General features: G+C 42.6%; 1 protein-coding gene across 1 annotated transcript; it reads right to left on the bottom strand.

Annotated features, from left to right (window-relative positions):
• Positions 1–631: 631 nt before the first annotated feature.
• Positions 632–11551, bottom strand: LOC118360476 (structural maintenance of chromosomes flexible hinge domain-containing protein 1-like). The gene is made up of 6 exons (XM_035739723.2): positions 11407–11551; positions 10572–10686; positions 8551–10198; positions 2290–2406; positions 2101–2178; positions 632–1838 (listed from the first exon to the last, which is right to left on the bottom strand). The coding sequence occupies exons 3-6, from the start codon at positions 8726–8728 to the stop codon at positions 1732–1734; spliced, it is 480 nt and encodes a 159-aa protein (XP_035595616.1). The 5' UTR covers positions 8729–10198; positions 10572–10686; positions 11407–11551; the 3' UTR covers positions 632–1731.
• Positions 11552–19767: the final 8216 nt, after the last annotated feature.

Below are 19767 nucleotides of genomic sequence, written 5' to 3' on the forward strand. Positions count from 1 at the left end.
ATGAACTATAATAATTGGCCAAATGTCTGAAAATTGCATTGATTATGATGCACGAAACCACTTTACAAAATAAAAATTGTTATTATTACTACCATTCAGATAAACACACAAAAATGTATGTAACCCTCTGCCAATTGGCTTATTTGCATTTTCAGTCTCAAAAGAAAATATATATTTTCCTGACTCGCTTTCAAAGACCGTTAGATATGTACAAATGTTGTGCTCTTGTAAGGAAGCAAATCACTCCCCCATTGCTGACCAAAATGTGATATAACCAGGTGAGTAACGCACTAACCAGCAAAGAAAATCAACAAATGCACATCTAGGCTACTCTCCAACCGCTCATGATGGAAAAACCGTTTGGGCTGTGAAATAGAAAGAGGCTACTCATCAGATGCACTCCTCAGGCTCCAACAAAATCACCAACTCAGTCTTGAAGTTAGATTGGGTTTGCTGCATTGATTCAATCTGTTTACCGCCAGGAAAGATACATTTTTGTGAAGTTCAATCTCATGCATCTCTGCAGAGGCTGGCAATTCTTCTGCACGGGACTGCTTCAGGAGCTGCGAGGCCGAGCACACAGTTTACAGGGAACATTGTTTACCAGTAATGGAGAAGTCCAGTGTCAAATCAAATCAAATTGTATTTGTCACATACACATGGTTAGCAGATGTTAATGCGAGTGTAGCGAAATGCTTGTGCTTCTAGTTCCGACAATGCATTAATAACCAACAAGTAATCTAGCTAACAATTCCAAAACTACTACCTTATAGACACAAGTGTAAGGGGATAAGAATATGTACATAAAGATATATGACTGAGTGATGGTACAGAGCAGCATAGGCAAGATACAGTAGATGGTATTGAGTGCAGTATATACATATGAGATGAGTATGTAAACAAAGTGGCATAGTTAAAGTGGCTAGTGATACATGTATTACATAAAGTTGCAGTAGATGATATAGAGTACAGTATATACATATGAGATGAATAATGTAGGGTATGTAAACATTATATTACGTAGCATTGTTTAAAGTAATGTAGGGTATGTAAACATTATATTACGTAGCATTGTTTAAAGTGGCTAGTGATATATTTTACATCATTTCCCATCAATTCCCATTATTAAAGTGGCTGGAGTTGAGTCAGTGTGTTGGCAGCAGCCACTCAATGTTAGTGGTGGCTGTTTAACAGTCTGATGGCCTTGAGATAGAAGCTTCACGATGCTGTCTGTGTGGGTGGACCAATTCAGTTTGTCTGTGATGTGTACGCCGAGGAACTTAAAACTTACTACCCTCTCCACTACTGTTCCATCAATGTGGATAAGGGGGTGTTCCCTCTGCTGTTTCCTGAAGTCCACAATCATCTCCTTAGTTTTGTTGACGTTGAGTGTGAGGTTATTTTCCTGACACCACACTCCGAGGGCCCTCACCTCCTCCCTGTAGGCCGTCTCGTCGTTGTTGGTAATCAAGCCTACCACTGTTGTGTCGTCCGCAAACTTGATGATTGAGTTGGAGGCGTGCGTGGCCACGCAGTCGTGGGTGAACAAGGAGTACAGGAGAGGGCTCAGAACGCACCCTTGTGGGGCCCCAGTGTTGAGGATCAGCGGGGTGGAAATGTTGTTGCCTACCCTCACCACCTGGGGGCGGCCCGTCAGGAAGTCCAGTACCCAGTTGCACAGGGCGGGGTCGAGACCCAGGGTCTCGAGCTTGATGACGAGCTTGGAGGGCACTATGGTGTGTGGTTGGGCAGCTGTTTCCCAGCCCAGACAGCAGCATTGCTCTCGTTGAGTACTGTGTTCAGTTGCAGGGTATACTTCCCCAACCTGTTTAGGTTCCCTACACAAGGGGAACAACACGGTTTAACCACCAGAGAGTCAGACATTATGACAAACATTGCATCATTAGCTAGTAACAAAAACGTGCATATTAAAAACATAAAAATGAGCTTTTTTATTTTATTTAGGTAATTTTTTCCCTAAATTGAAGGAAATTTAGAACATAAAAATACAGTTTTACCATACTTAACAGAGGAAATTCTAAATCATTACAATAAAGTTAGAAATAAATGAATTTCCAGTGAATTGAAACAAGAAAGTACCCATGGTTCTGAACCAGAATGCCCACTCGGCTGAATGTGCTGCAATGTGAAAGTTGATCTCCACATCACCATTAGGTGCTAGGGAAGAAGAGAGAACTTTTTATGACACGGTATACACAAACTAACCATTGAAACAGTCTGCCAACAACATAATAACAGCAATCATTCTAAGCATTCAAATTAACTTACAATGCCAAACAACTTTTAGCGAGATTGAAAGTGCTTTCCATGCTGCGTTTTGAGTGGCTGATGGTATCCTACATGCCGGCTCTCCTTTCTTGTTGAGAATTTCCACATGGAGAGGCCCTGCAAGGAATGAAAGGGAGATCCTACTGACACTCACAAATATGTGTATACTTAGGATTCTTAGCAGATAGCATGGCGCTACTGTGTAAGGTGCAGGGAGCCTGCCTCTGTACCTAGTGGAGTGCCTACTGTCTGGACATCATTCTGGGTCCAGGGGTTCACAAACACTGCGGATGACTCATTTATATAGTGTCAAAAGACACACAGGTGTCTGTAATCATGGCCAAGAGTGGCCTAATATCATTGGTTAATTCTCAAATATTAAAATGGCATAAAAAGAACAGCATACAAAAAACAAATGGATAGCATACGATCATAAATTAATTTGACTACACAAGCTTACAAACAATTACAATGGCAAAGTCACAATAAACACAAGAATGGCTTCCGATCAAAGTCTACATTGAGACCGAAGGGAGCAAGGGTCTTTAAGTTAAAGATCCAGGCAGCCTCTTGTTTTAACAATAAATGATCAAGGTCACCCTCTCTCTTAGGGAGGATGACATGTTCAATGCCAATATAACGCAGAGACGAAATCGAGTGGCCTGCCTCCAAAAAGTGGGCCTCAAATGTGTAAGTCAAGTTTTTGCACTTAATGGTGCTACGATGCTCTGAGATACGTACTTTTAATTCGCGCTTTGTTTTACCCACATAATGTTTACCACAAGGAAAAGTTACCATAAATAACTGCCTTAGTGGAGCACGTAATAACACCTTTGATTGAAGGATCTACATTTATAAGTGCCATTGCATTGAGCACAGCCATTACACTTGTAATTTCCATCCAGTAGGGGCGCAAATAGACATGACCTTTTTCAAGGTCAGCCTCACAAAAAGACGCATTCTCGCGTTCTAACTACCCGCTATTCAAAGCGTTCTGAACAAATTAAGGGAATTCTAAAGTCCAATGATAGTCTCGGTAATGTGTTTTCGGACCTTCACTTGGTCATATTCTCGCGGGGCAGAAATCTCAGACCAATTGGTACACTCTGATTTACCATCCCAAGTTATTCCTGAACAACGTCTATTTGCGCCCCTACTGGATGGAAATTACAAGTGTAATGGCTGTGCTCAATGCAATGGCACTTATAAATGTAGATCCTTCAAACACTCACAAACAGGGAAATCGATCCCAATCAAAGGTGTGATTATGAAAATGAAATCGAAGATGAGATTATAAGAGCTTTACAATAAAATGTATATTTCAGATGCTACATTATATCATTACTACTCAGTACTGGAGGTTGACCGATTAATCGGAATGGCCAATTAATTAGGACCGATTTAAAGTTTTCATAACAATCAGTAATCTGCATTTTTGGACACCGATTACATTGCACTCCATGAGGAGAATGCGTGGCAGGCTGACTACCTGTTATGCAAGGGCAGCAAGGAGCCAAGGTAAGGTGCTAGCTAGCATTAAACTTATCTTATGAGAAACAATCAATCTTAACATAATCACTAGTCAACTACACATGGTTGATGATATTACTAGTTTATCTAGCTTGTCCTGCGTCGCATATAATCGATGCGGTGCCTGCTAATTTATCATTGAATCCCAGCCTACTTCTCCAAACGGGTGATTTAACAAGCACATTCTTGAAAAAAGCACTGTCGTTGCACCAATGTGTACATAAGCATCAATGCCTTAACATCAATACACAATTATATATTTTTAAACCTGCATATTTAGTTAATATCGCCTGCTAACATGAATTTAATTTTAACTAGGGAAATTGTGTCACTTCTCTTGTATTCTGTGCAACAGAGTCAGGGTATATGCAGCAGTTTGGGCCGCCTGGCTCGTTGCAAACAGTGTGAAGACCATTTCTTCCTAACAAAGACTGTAATTATTTTGCCAGAATTGTACATAATTACGTCGTAACAATGAACGTTGTGCAATGTAACAGCAATATTTAGACTTAGGGATGCCACCCGTTAGATAAAATACGCAACGGTTCCGTATTTCACTGAAAGAATAAACGTTTTGTTTTCGAATCTGATAGTTTCCGGATTTGACCATATTAATGACTTAAGGCTCGTATTTCTGTGTGTTATTATATAATAATTAAGTCTACAATTTGATAGAGCAGTCTGACTGAGCGGTGGTAGGCACCAGCAGGCTCGTAAGCATTAATTCAAACAGCACTTTCCTGCATTTGCCAGCAGCTCTTCGCTGTGCTTCAAGCATTGCGCTGTTTATGACTTAAAGCCTATCAACTCCTGAGATTAAGCTGGCAATACTAAAGTACCTATTAGAACATCCATTACTCAAAGGTATATGAAATACAAAGGGTCGCTCCACAGTTAGTATCACATTTTCATTTCATTTCATTACAGTACAACGGTTTGATTTGTTTGATCGTAGCTAGCTACATAGCCGTCTTTGTTTCAAAGATAATTGTGTAAGAGCGATTTCCTAGGTTAGCTAGCCAGCTATTGTCGTTCTTTTAACGCAACGTAACGTAAACAACACTGCTAGCTAGCCAGCTGCCCCGATTAGCAGCACTGTAGAAACTATTACACGGAGCGACTTGATTAGTGTAGTGTTTAAACGCAGCCACTGCCAGCTAGCCTACTTTAGCAGTACTGTATCATTTTAATCATTTTAGTCAATAAGACTCTTGCTACGTAAGCTTCTTTCTGAACATTCGAGACGTGTAGTCCACTTTCATTCCAATCTCCTTGCATTAGCGTAGCCTTTTCTGTAGCCTGTCAACTATGTGTCTGTCTATCCCTGTTCTCTCCTCTCTGCACAGACCATACAAACGCTCCACACCGCGTGTGCATGACCACCTAATCTGGTGGTCCCAGCGCGTACGACCCACGTGGAGTTCAGGTCTCGGGTAGCCTCTGGAACTGCCGATCTGCGGCCAACAAGGCAGAGTTCATCTCAGCCTATGCCTCCCTCCAGTCCCTTGACTTCTTGGCACTGACGGAAACATGGATCACCACAGATAACACTGCTACTCCTACTGCTCTCTCCTCGTCCGCCCACGTGTTCTCGCACACAGAGCTTCTGGTCAGCGGGGTGGTGGCACCGGGATCCTCATCTCTCCCAAGTGGTCTTTCTCTCTTTCTCCCCTTACCCATCTGTCTATCGCCTCCTTTGAATTCCATGCTGTCACAGTTACCAGCCCTTTCAAGCTTAACATCCTTATCATTTATCGCCCTCCAGGTTCCTCGGAGAGTTCATCAATGAGCTTGATGCCTTGATAAGCTCCTTTCCTGAGGACGGCTCACCTCTCACAGTTCTGGCTGACTTTAACCTCCCCACGTCTACCTTTGACTCATTCCTCTCTGCCTCCTTCTTTCCACTCCTCTCCTCTTTTGACCTCACCCTCTCACCTTCCCCCTACTCACAAGGCAGGCAATACGCTTGACCTCATCTTTACTAGATGCTGTTCTTCCACTAACCTCATTAACTCCCCTCCAAGTCTCCGACCACTACCTTGTATCCTTTTCCCTCTCGCTCTCATCCAACACTTCCCACACTGCCCCTACTCGGATGGTATCGCGCCGTCCCAACCTTCGCTCTCTCTCCCCCGCTACTCTCTCCTCTTCCATCCTATCATCTCTTCCCTCTGCTCAAACTTTCTCCAACCTATCTCCTGATTCTGCCTCCTCAACCCTCCTCTCCTCCCTTACTGCATCCTTTGACTCCCTATGTCCCCTATCCTCCAGGCCGGCTCGGTCCTCCCCTCCCGCTCCGTGGCTCGACGACTCCTTGCGAGCTCACCTGGCATCCTTTCACTCCCTCCTCTCTACATTTTCCTCCTCTGTCTCTGCTGCTAAAGCCACTTTCTACCATTCTAAATTCCAAGCATCTGCCTCTAACCCTAGGAAGCTCTTTGCCACCTTCTCCTCCCTCCTGAATCCCCCCCCCTCCTCCCTCTCTGCAGATGACTTCGTCAACCATTTTGAAAAGAAGGTCGACGACATCCGATCCTCGTTTGCTAAGTCAAACGACACCGCTGGTTCTGCTCACACTGCCCTACCCTATGCTCTGACCTCTTTCTCCCCTCTCTCTCCAGATGAAACGTCTTGTGACGGCCGGCCGCCCAACAACCTGCCCGCTTGACCCTATCCCCTCCTCTCTTCTCCAGACCATTTCCGGAGACCTTCTCCCTTACCTCACCCCGCTCATCAACTCATCCCTGACCGCTGGCTAAGAGTTGCACCCCTTCTGAAAAAACCTACACTCGATCCCTCCGATGTCAACAACTACAGACCAGTATCCCTTCTCTCTTTTCTCTCCAAAACTCTTGAGCGTGCCGTCCTTGGCCAGCTCTACCGCTATCTCTCTCAGAATGACCTTCTTGATCCAAATCAGTCAGGTTTCAAGACTAGTCATTCAACTGAGACTGCTCTTCTCTGTATCACGGAGGCGCTCCGCACTGCTAAAGCTAACTCTCTCTCCTCTGCTCTCATCCTTCTTATCGGCTGATACTTGAACCATCAGATCCTCCTCTCCACCCTCTTGGGCATCTCCGGCGCGGCCCACGCTTGGATTTCGCTCCTACCAGGTGGCGTGTTCTGTCTCAGCTCTCACCACTGGTGTCCCCAGGGCTCTGTTCTAGGCCCTCTCTTATTCTCGCTATACACCAAGTCACTTGGCTCTGTCATAACCTCACATGGTCTCTCCTATCATTGCTATGCAGACGACACACAATTAATCTTCTCCTTTCCCCCTTCTGATGACCAGGTGGCGAATCGCATCTCTGCATGTCTGGCAGACATATCAGTGTGGATGACGGATCACCACCTCAAGCTGAACCTCAGCAAGACGGAGCTCCTCTTCCTCCCGGGGAAGGACTGGTTCCATGATCTCGCCATCACAGTTGACAACTCCATTGTGTCCTCCTCCCAGAGCGCTAAGAACCTTGGCGTGATCCTGGACAACAGACGTTCTCAACTAACATCAAGGCGGTGTCCCGTTCCTGTAGGTTCATGCTCTACAACATCCGCAGAAACGACCCTGCCTCACACAGGAAGCGGCGCAGGTCCTAATCCAGGCACTTGTCATCTCCGTCTTGATTACTGCAACTCGCTGTTGGCTGGGCTCCCTGCCTGTGCCATTAAACCCCTACAACTCATCCAGAACGCCGCAGCCCGTCTGGTGTTCAACCTTCCCAAGTTCTCTCACGTCACCCCGCTCCTCCGCTCTCTCCACTGGCTTATCCGCTACAAGACCATGGTGCTTGCCTACGGAGCTGTGAGGGGAACGGCACCTCAGTACCTCCAGGCTCTGATCAGGCCCTACACCCAAACAAGGGCACTGCGTTCATCCACCTCTGGCCTGCTCGCCTCCCTACCACTGAGGAAGTACAGTTCCCGCTCAGCCCAGTCAAAACTGTTCGCTGCTCTGGCCCCCAATGGTGGAACAAACTCCCTCAAACGCCAGGACAGCGGAGTCAATCACCACCTTCCGGAGACACCTGAAACCCCACCTCTTCAAGGAATACCTAGGATAGGGTAAGTAGGGTAAGTAATCCTTCTCACCCCCCAAAAAAGATTTAGATGCAAGTGGCTGTTCCACTGGTTGTCATAAGGTGTATGCACCAATTTGTAAGTCGCTCTGGATAAGAGCGTCTGCTAAATGACTTAAATGTTAAATGTAAATGTACAACCTAAAACTTCTTAATGGGAATATTGAAGACTCATGTGAAAAGGAACCACCAGCTTTCATATGTTCTGAGCAAGGAACTTAAACGTTAGCTTTTTACATGGGACATATTGCACTTTTACTTTCTTCTCCAATACTTTGTTTTTGCATTGTTTAAACCAAATTGAACATGTTTCATTATTTATTTGAGACTAAATTGATTTTATTGATGTATTATATTAAGTTTAAAAAAGTGTTCATTCAGTATTGTTGGAATTGTCATTATTACAACTATATATATATATATAAAAATCGGCCGATTAATTGGTATCGGATTTTTTTGGTCCTCCAATAATTCAGGAGTGGTATCGGTGTTGAAAAATCATAATCGGTCGACCTCTACTCAGTACTCTAGGCTATGACACTTACATGATATTACATGGCCAACTGTGATTTAAAAACTTGACCGTGACCAATGTGTCCAAACACACGTGCCTATGTAGGGAATAGGGTACCATTTGGGACGCAGATTAGGTTACCTGGTATGGCATTGGGGTCTTCAGGGTAGGTTTCTCTGTCACAGAGGGAGGGGTGGTACCTCAGGGCCCCCTCCACTGTTCCATCAGCGTCTGCGTGGACTTTGAACTCAAATGCGTCAGCTGATGCGTTGATGTAGAGCGTCTGCATGTCGTTGTCGATCTCTCGGAGGTTCACCATGCAAGGGATCTGGGGGAAATTCTCCAGTAGAGATCTAAAATGACAGATAAAGAGATGAGGATCAATAATATCACAAAAGAATATATTTAGAAAATAGGCATCTTCAAAGACTGCATAGATGCTCTTGGATGACTATTGTCTGTAGCACTTGTCTGGAGTACCATAAAATAAATTAACACATAATTACATGCAGGGCCTAAAATGTACTTTTTGGTCCACCAGGCAGTGTGACAGGTAAATAAAATAAAAATGTTATTTAAATAGGCCGTTTTAATTTTGTCTGACTAGCCATTCCAAATCAAATTTAATATTTTTTGTTCATATAATATAAAAAGCTGGTTGGTAGGTCTAAATATAATTGGCTTAACACCCAATGTGTATTATTTAACATTAGTATTAAAATAGTACTCAATTATAGGAATGGGTAATCATTTCCAAGTTTCTAGCTATGCCATAAAGCCATCACCGAAAACCACATTTTCTTCTTCTTTGTTTTGATAACTTCCTGTTCTTTGACGGACTCCGGACTGAAGGCTTCCCACGGAACCTTCAACCGCAACCGGGTGTTACGTTTTCACTTCGTTGTGGATGTCTCTGTTGAAATACATGACATCCGGCGCACCGTAACAGAGTGGTTATGGGTAATGTGAACGAGGCTTGACAAGTAGCCACGTTGTCTTCTCTTCCCTGACAGTTGAAACTCAATTATTGAAAAGAAGCATAGCTTTGCTACAAATGGGATCATGCTTGACTATATTTTATTCACAAATACAAGTGAAACTTCTCACACTCTGAAGCCCCACTCACCAACGTGACTGGGCAAATAGACAACTTACCCACCAATGCCAAAATCTACCCGCATTTGGCAGGTGTTCATTTTAGGCACTGCACTGATTACATGGCTACTTGATCAAAATGGTCACTTTTGTGCAACTGATCGTCTCACCTGAATGTCAATGTTGGAGACACAATCAGAGTTACGGTAGGAGGCTTTCATGTCGTTCCCATTTAGGCTGTGAATGTAATAGTAATACAAGTGGCTGAAACAAAGCAGACTGAAACCAATGAAGATGTGGAAATTAAAAAGAATTAAAGAGGACAACAATTCAATCAGATTGGAGGGTAAGGGTATATGGGATCAGGCAGTGTAGGGTGGTTAATCATTACGGGGTTCTCATCCTAGGTACAGATCTAGAATCAGACCCGCCTATCATAATACTAACCTTAACCATTGGGGGAAAATGCTAAATTGAGCCAAGATCAGCGGCTAAAGACAACTTCACCCTACTCTGAGCTGACTCACGCCAATTCTCTGGTCCACAGGTGGAAGCCCTGCCTGAGGAAGGTGATGTGTTCAGGCTGGACCCCTGTCACCACCACGGCTGTGAAGCTCTCCTTTCCCACCTCCTCGGCAATCAGCCCGTGGAGAAAGCACTCCTTGTCATCTTGCACATGGGACGAGTCACCCATCTGCATGGGGGGAGAGTTAACATGGATGTCATTACATAGAAGATGGTCGCTGTGGGAAGGATAGTAGTACAGCAGTTGGACCTAACACAGACAGATTTATATTTCAAAGTATGGATGGATTGAGATAACCTTAGTTTTGTTGATTACATAGTCAGGTCAGGTTAGTCAGGTTTCTGATGAAACCACTGTAAATATTCTCATTGTTCTGCTCCTTCCTCTCAAACTCTTCTTTTGAAATGACAAATTCATGGACACCTGGGGAGCTCGCTGGTTTGGTGATAATCTTTAACAAAAGACATATCAAGGCACATTGTGCTTCACAGTCCATTAGGGGAATATGGCAAAACAGAGGAAAATGGCCAATAACACTTACCCGGGTTGACTGTCCAATGTAGAACACTGCTTGTTTCCCTCCTACACCAAAATATGATGTATCACTGTTGAGACTACGAGGGACTGGATCAGGGCGAACATACCCAGCGTGATCACTAGTGAGACAAAATGGATCATGACTGTGACGATAGCTATAGGGAATGCGTCAAAAACAAATGTATTTATATTTAATTCTTTGGAAAGCGCACTGCAATTTACATTTACTGTGAGTCACTAGCTACGTTTCCATTAACTTGTCCAGTGATGTTTTGTCAACATTTAGAAAGTTTGCACAGAAAAATCGATGCAACAATTGCCTGCTATGGTGTGTTTCCATTGAACTGTTGTGTCAACAAAAACAGCTGGACATAATGAAGTCCCACATAAAAATAAACTAGTGTCGAAGAAAAATGAAGTTATTGTAGTGTTCTCATGATCCGTTTAGGAAAATTGCGCATTTATACAACTGGGACAGTCTGTTGCTTATGCTCTCCCACATCTGTTTAATGTCTCACGTAGCCCGCAAAAGCCAGCATGCATAGATTGTAAGAATTTATTCATATTTGCAATATTCAAACAATTCTCATGTGCCAACGTATCGCCACGGTCTGTGACATGGTGAAACATGCTCTCCTGTAGCCTAGATACATTTTTTTGTTGTAAAAAAAACTATGTGGAGTGAAACTTGCAACCAGCCAGCCAGAAAAGCAATTCAGCCATTCTTCAAAGTCAAAACAATTTGAGTCCTACAAAGATTTGTATTTTCTAGGTTTAAAATTCATTTAGCAAGCAGTAAGCACTTAGAATGAAATAGCGAAGTGGAGTGTTATATTTACGTGATGAAATCACATGCCCTGCACAGCCTTCAGGGAGGTCAGACCTGGCAGTTTGGTGCCAGGACAACAACCTCTCCCTCAACGTCAGCAAAGACTAAGGAGTTGATCATGGACTACAGAAAACAGAGTGCCGAGCACACCCCTATCCACATCGACAGGGCTGTAGCTGAGCAGGTCGAGCGCTTCAAGTTCCACACACACCAACAGTTGTAAAGAGTGCACAGCTTGGTATGGCAACTGCTTGGTATCCGACTACAAGGCACTACAGAGGGTAGTGCGTATGGCCCAGTACTTCACTGGGGCCGAGCTCCCTGCCATCCAGAACCTCGATACCAGGCAATGTCAAAGGAAGGCCCTAAAAATTGTCAAAGACTCCAGCCAACCAAGTCATAGAATTCTCTCTGCAACCACACGGCAAGCGGTACCGATGCACAAAGTCTGGAACCAACAGGACCCCAAGATACAAATAAGACTGATAAATAGTTAACAGCTACCCGGACAATGTGCAAAAAGGTTCAATGCACATCACCTACGCTGCTCTTACTGTTTTTCTATCCTGTTGCCTAGTAACTTTATCCCTACCTATATGTACATATCTACCTCATGCCCCTGCACATCAACTCGGTACTGGTACCCAGTGGATAGCCAAGTTATTGTTAGTCATTGTGTATTTATTCCTCGATGTCACGGACGTCCTCCTCTTCATCTGAAGAGGAGAGGCGAGAAGGATCGGAGGACCAAAATGCGGCGTGGTATGTGTTCATCATTAATTTTAATAAAGAAAACACTGAAACCCTATACAAAAACAATAAACAACCGTGAAGCTAATGAGAACTGTGCTGACACCAGCAATCAACATAGACAATCACCCACAAACAAACAGTGCAATCCAGGCTACCTAAGTATGATTCTCAATCAGAGACAACTAATGACACCTGCCTCTGATTGAGAACCATACTAGGCCGAAACATACAAATCCCAAATCATAGAAAAACAAACATAGACTGCCCACCCCAACTCACGCCCTGACCATACTAAATAAATACAAAACAAAGGAAATAAAGGTCAGAACGTGACACTCGTGGTATTATTTTTCTATTAATTCTCTTTCCCCGCCCTCTCTGCATTGTTGGGAAGGGCCCGTAAGTAAGCATTTCACTGTTGGGTCATTCCACGAATATAGTGGCTTTCCTGTCCCGGCCTTATTCAGCAGGAAAAACACTTACAAGTGTGAGATGACATTTTACATTTTTTAAATGTTTTAACTGGAGTGTTTTATTATTAAAACTAGGGGGCACTATTTTCACGTCCGGATGAAAAGCGTGCCCAAAGTAAACTGCTTGTTACTCAGGACCACATAAGCTAGGATATATATATAATTGGTGTAGATGTGGATAGATAACTGTAAAGTTCCCAAAACTGTTAAATGTCTGTGAGTATAACAGAACTGATTTGGCAGGCGAAACCCCGAGGACAAACCATCCAGGAAAAAAAACAAATTGAGCTCACTGTGTTTTCAATTCATTTTCTATGGGAAGCTCTAGGAACCTGGGTGCAGTTCCTATGGCCTCCACTAGATGTCAACAGTCTTTAGAAATTTGTTGATTTTTTTTTATTTTGAGAAATGAAGAAGTAGGGCTGTTCTTTGTGAGTGTCAATTTAATCGATTATTTACGTTTTAGGATACCTAAGGTTGGATTAGGAATGTTGTTTGAAATGTTTGGACCAAGTTTACAGGTAACTTATTAGATACTTTGTAGGCATGTTGGGCGAGTTGGAACCGGTGTATTTCTGAATCAAACGTGCCAAATAATTGACATTTTTGGGACATAAAGAAGGACATTATTGAAGAAAGGGACCATTTGTGATGTTTCTGGGACATTTTGGAGTGCCAACAGAAGAAGATCTTCAAAGGTAAGGCATAATTATATTGCTATTTCTGACTTTTATCTCGCACTTGCCTGGTTGAGATCTGATTTTCATGTGATTGTATGCGGGGTGCTGTCCTCAGATAATCGCATGGTCTGCTTTCGCTGTAAAGCGTTTTTTAAATCTGACACATCGACTGGATTAACAAGAAGTTAAGCTTTATTTTGATGTATAACACTTGTATGTTTTATGCATTTTTATTATGAGTATTTCTGTTTTTGAATTTGGCGCACAATTTCACTGGATGCTGTCCCACACTGCAGAGCAGCTGTCACACCCTGACTTTAGAGAGCCTTTTTATGTCTCCATTTTGGTTTGGTCAGGGTGTGATTTGGGTGGGAATTCTATGTTCTGATTTCTATGTTTGTATTTCTATGTTTTGGTCGGGTATGGTTCTCAATCAGGGACAGCTGTCTATCGTTGTCTCTGATTGGGAATCATACTTAGGCAGCCTTTTTTCCTTTTCTTATCTTTGTTAGTGGCACTATAGCCCTAGTAAGCATCACGGTCGTTTCTTTGTTTCTTGTTTTGTTGGCGACATAAATAAAGAAAAATGTACGCTCACCACTCTGCACCTTGGTCCGGTCATTTCCACAACGACGTCCGTGACAGCAGCCTACCTTAAACAAAAACACCAGACTTACTTAAAGGATTTAGAGAGTCAACAAAATAAATAGTGAAGGATCTCAAAGAAAGAGAAAAAAGACAGGAGTGAAAGAAATGGCAGGTCAGACAGAAAAAACACAGACAGATTGTGAGCAGGAACGACAATGTTCCTGTCTGGGTTCACTCCAGACAGTGAACCCAGTACTGCAAGGTCAGAATTAAGACAATGTGTCTGTAGGAAGACATATATACTCTGTATCTACAGAGTTACTTGAAGGGATAGTTTACCCAAATTACATATTAGTTTCCTTACCATGTATGCAGTCTATGGACAAGGTATGACAGCTAGCCATGCCTTTGTTTACCTGGCCACTGTTTCAAATGCTAATTATTTTGTATTTGTGGCATAACACCAAAGCATTGATTGCTGCCATACCTTGTCCAAAGACTGCTTACACAGTAAGGAAACTGCCATTCAGTTCATATTTGCCACAGTATCTAGAAGTACTTGGTGCAGCAGCTGACAGTGTGAAAGTGGCAGATCTGAACTGGCTACTAGTGAAGAAGCCGTCAGTAGCTAGAAAGCAACGGAGAATAAGGGATATGAGATAAGAGACAAGAGATAAGAGATATGGACGCAACACACAGACAAACATATCTCAAGTAAAAGTGAAGAATAATACAGGAAAAAAGTTACATGAACATGTTTAACTGCATACAAAATGTTTGTATCAGTGTGGTTAGGAAAACAGTTAGTTTATTTTCAAAGTTAGTGTTTCTAATGTTCTAGTGGACATGTTTTAGATGTTTGTATGACAATGTGTTATGAAAGACATTTTAGTCAATAGGCTTCATCTTTTGGTCTTAATCTTTGACGAATAACCCTCATTTTATTGTTCATATTTAAAAATGAAGCCATCTTATGAAATCTGAAATTATTTGTAATTAAACATATTACTAATAAATTGATCAAATTTGTTTGAAATAATCGTATGTTTGTCATTGGTTTCACATTGGGTCACTGGTGTTACATCGTGTCACTGGTGTTACATTGTGTCACATTGCGCCACTGGTGTTACAGTATGGCATATTGGTGTTCTGGCATCAGAGTTGCCTAATTTATTTGAATATAGTTTTTGTATCTACCTAACTGTTGTGTCACGACTTCTACCGAAGTCGAGGCCTCTCCTTGTTCGTGCGGTGCTCGGCGGTCGACGTCACCGGTCTTCTAGCCACCATTGATACATTTTTCAATTTCCATTGGTTTTGTCTTGTCTTCCTACACACCGGGTTCCAATCCCATTCATTACCTGTTGTGTATTTAACCCTCTGTGTTTCCCCTCATGTCCTTGTCAGAGATTGTTTGTTGTTCATGATCGTGTAGTTTGTATTGGTGTGCGTCGGGTCCTCGTACCCACTTTGCTTTGATTATGTATTATGATTTTGGAGCTGTGTTATTGAAAGTGTTATTAAAAGTGATTAAACTCCTCCATTATACCAAGTTTGATTATCCTGCGCCTGACTTCCCTGCCACCTATACAGACACATTGATGACAGAATCTCTGACCAAATATATGAAGTCAGCAGGAGAAGGTACCACAGCCATGGAGGTGGAGGAGCCCGTCCAGGAGGAGATTTACCATCTGAGCGCCGCCATGGATTTTCTCTGGAGTTTAGGACCCTGGCTGCCGGTGCTGGATGGAGCAACAGGGCCCTGATCGACCATTTCCGCTGTAGTCTACGTGAGGATGTCCGTCGGGAGCAGGCCTGCAGAGACACCACCCTCCCCTTCGACCAGCTGGTGCACCTGTCCATCCGGCTGGACAACCTGCTGGTTACTCGCTGATTTCCAGATCGGGGTCTGGTTGTTCCATCCTCCCGCACCCCCTCTCCAATACCCATGGAGCTGGGAGGGACGGTGCGCAGGGAGATCGGAGGGGGTTCCTGCTCGTGTACCATATGTGGTCGCAGAGGTCACACTGCTGGTCGGTGCCAGGTTGGTTCCTCTGGGAATTGAGGCAGCAGGCAGGGCGCTCTGGCGTCACCCCAGGTGAGTAGGCACCATTCTCACCCAGAGATCTCTGTTGCACATATGTTTGTCTGTCACCTTTCCTGATTCCCCCCTCCCCTCTGTTTCCCCTCAAGTCCTTGCCAGAGATTGTTTGTTGTTCATGATCGTGTAGTTTGTATTTGGTGCGCGACGGGTCCTCGTACCCACTTTCTTGGTTTTGGAGCTGTGTTATTAAACTACTCCATTATACCAAGTTCGATTCTCCTACACCTGACTTACCTGCCACCTATACACACGTCGATGAAATGTTGCTACATTCATTAGTAAACATTTTAAGGATATGATCATTCAATTTGATTACTCAACCTCAATTATTTCTAATGTTACAAAAAATAAAATAAAGTTTCACAAAAGAACTCCACTAGTCGACTGGATAAAAATATTGTTGATTTTTAGAACATTTCTCCTATAGCTGCTGTTTCCATTATACGTTCCGCAATATTTTTTGTAGCATTGTTTTTATCGACTTACCAGGTCATGTGATCAGAAACTCCTGGCTTCACACTTGGTAAACCAACCTTGAAAACATGTTGTTTTGGAGAGCCTGTACACAGCCCAGTTATTGAGCTCCTTGGAGGTTATTCCACAGCCGTTGTCCATGGCAACCACTGCCGGTTTCCCCAAGGACTCGTTGAACAGCTGGGGGAAAAGATGAGAAACAATCAACTGCTGTGTCCCATTCCATCGACACAGTATTGAGGTTCTGAACTTCATAGGACTACTAAAACACTTCACTCCTTATGCATCACTTTTATTCAAGACCACAATAACGAAAGTGAGGTTTACAACTATTAAAACACTAACTCACCAATCGGATGTCTATTGTCCTCACTCTGTGTGATGTCACTGACAGTGCATTGTCAATTAGTTCTGCAAAGCCATACGCTGGGAGGGACAACAAGGCTTTAATTAGCTATAGCAAAAAAATACACCTTTTCATACTGCATCCACTGGGTACAAATTTGCCCCTTGGCTAAGTGCAGTGTGAATATAGCTAATGAATACAAATAGGACTGTATAATTTTTGGCCTGGAGATTGAAATACTGTACTGAGGCACTCGCGTAAAGACTTCTGGCCCTTGCTAGCATAGTACTCATACATGCCACTTTGGACCAGTGTGTCGTAATGAGGGAGGAATGCAATGCGTTCCGTAGTTGCCACTGGCAGAATCTGGTCCTCACTCTGCAACAGATGGAGTGTTCCCTTCTTGAAGTTCCTCTATAAGATATGAGACATCAGCAACTTCTTGTCACTCGTTTCTTATTTATTTTGTACAGTGCATTCGGAAAGTATTCAGAGAAAAGGTCAACCGACTATGATTTTTCAGCGCCGATACCGAGACCGATAATTTTTTTGTTTTTGTAATAATGACAATTCCAACAATACTTTATGAACACTTATTTTAACTTAATATAATACATCAATAAAATCCATTTAGCCTCAAATAAATAATGAAACATGTTCAATTTGGTTTAAATAATGCAAAAACAAAGTGTTGGAGAAGAAAGTAAAAGTGCAATATGTGCCATGTAAGAAAGCTAAAGTTTAAGTTCCTTGCTCAGAACATGAGAACATATGAAAGCTGGTGGTTCCTTTTAACACGAGCCTTCAATTTTCCCAGGTAAGAAGTTTTAGGTTGTAGTTATTATAGGAATTATAGGACTATTTCTCTCTACCATTTGTATTTCATATACCTTTGACTATTGGATGTTCTTATAGGCATTTTAGTATTGCCAGTGTAACAGTATAGCTTCCGTCCCTCTCCTCGCTCCTACCTGGGCTCAAACCAGGGACACATCAACAATAGCCACCCTCGAAGCAGCGTTACCCATGCAGAGCAAGGGGAACAACTACTCCAAGTCTCAGAGCGAGTGACATTTGAAATGCTATTAGCGTGCACCCTGCTCACTAGCTTGCCATTTCACATCGGTTACACCAGCCTTATCTCGGGAGTTGATAGGCTTTAAGTCATAAACAGCGCAATGCTTGAAGCATTGCTGGAGAGAGGAGAAAGAGGTCAGAGCACAGGGTATCTCGGGAGTTGAAGAGCATTGCGAAGAGCTGCTGGCATAACGCATGAAAGTGCTGTTTGAATGAATGGTTACGAGCCTGCTGGTGCCTACCATCGCTCAGTCAGACTGCTCTATCAAATCATAGACTTAATTATAACATAACACACAGAAATAAGAGGCTTAGGTCATTAATATGGTCGAATCCGGAAACTATCTTCTCGAAAACAAAACATTTATTCTTTCAGTGAAATACGGAACCGTTCCGTATTTTATCTAACGGTGGCATCCATAAGTCTAAATATTCCTGTTACATTGCTAAACCTTCAATGTTATGTCATAATTACGTAAAATTTTAGAAAATTAGTTCGCAACGAGCCAGGTGGCCCAAACTGTTGCAAATACCCTGACTCTGCGCGCAATGAACGCAAGAGAAGTGACAATTTCACGTGGTTAATATTGCCTGCTAACCTGGATTTCTTTTAGCTAAATATGCAGGTTTCTTAAAATCAATACACAGAAGTATATATTTATAAAGGCATTGATGTTTATGGTTAGGGACAGTCATGCAACGATTGAGCTTTTTTCGCAAATGCGCTTTTGTTAATTATATCATCCCCCATTTGGCTAAGTTGGCTGTCTTTGTTAGGAAGAAATAGTCTTCACACAGTTCGCAACGAGCCAGGCGGCCCAAACTGCTGCATATACTCTGACTCTGTTGCAAGAGAAGTGACACATTTTCCCTAGTTAAAAAGAAATTCATGTTAGCGGGCAATGTTAACTAAATGAGGTTTAAAAATATATACTTGTGAATTGATTTTAAGAAGGGCATTGGTGTTTATGGTTAGGTACATGTTGGAGCAACGACAGTCCTTTTTTGCGAACTTCGCACCGCATCGATTATATGTAACGCAGGACACGCTAGATAAACTAGTAATATCATCAACCATGTGTAGTTAACAAGTGATTATGATTGATTGATTGTTTTTTTATAAGATAAGTTTAATGCTAGCTAGAAACTTACCTTGGCTTCTTACTGCATTCGCATAACAGGCAGGCTCCTCGTGGAGTGCAATGTAAAGCAGGTGGTTAGAGCATTGGACTAGTTAACCGTAAGGTTGCAAGATTGAATCCCCGAGCTGACAAGGTAAAAATCTGTCGTTCTGCCCCTGAACAAGGCAGTTAACCCACCGTTCCTAGGCCGTCATTGCCTAGTTAGATAAAGGTGTAAAAAAAAAAAAAAAAAGATTTCCAATTGTTATGTAAACTTGAAATTGGCCCTAATTAATCGGCCATTCCGATTAATTGGTCGACCTCTAATTCAGACCCTTTAACTTTTCCACATTTTGTTACGTTACAGCCATATTCTAAAACGGATTAAATTGTCCCCCCCACCCACCCAATCTACACACAATAATCCATAACGACAAAGCAAAAAACAGTTATTTGTGGGCAGAACTGAAAAAGTGTGTGCGAGTGTAAGGCCTTCAAACTTGACTCAGTTACAAGAGCTCTGTCAGGAAGAATGGGCCAAAATTCACCCAACTTATTGTGGGAAGCTTGTGGAAGGCGAGACGAAACACCCAAGTTAAACAATTTAAAGGCAATGCTACCAAATACTAATTGAGTGTATGTAAACGTCTGACACACTGGGTATGTGATGAAAGAAATAAAAGCTTAAATAAATCATTCTCTCTACTATTATTCTGCCATTTCACATTATTAAAATAAAAGTGGTGATCCTA

Source organism: Oncorhynchus keta, chromosome 28 (genome assembly GCF_023373465.1).
Source record: "Oncorhynchus keta strain PuntledgeMale-10-30-2019 chromosome 28, Oket_V2, whole genome shotgun sequence".
Lineage (NCBI taxonomy): Eukaryota > Metazoa > Chordata > Actinopteri > Salmoniformes > Salmonidae > Oncorhynchus > Oncorhynchus keta.

What these genes read in the sequence shown, in the direction of transcription:
- LOC118360476 (XM_035739723.2), bottom strand. Translation starts at nt 8,728, where the DNA reads ATGGTGAACCTCCGAGAGATCGACAACGACATGCAGACGCTCTACATC. An exon ending in AGACCCCAATGCCATACCAG is followed by an intron (nt 2,407 to 8,550) that starts GTAACCTAATCT and finishes CATTCCTTGCAG; the next exon opens with GGCCTCTCCATGTGGAAATT. An exon ending in GCTAAAAGTTGTTTGGCATT is followed by an intron (nt 2,179 to 2,289) that starts GTAAGTTAATTT and finishes CTTCTTCCCTAG; the next exon opens with CACCTAATGGTGATGTGGAG.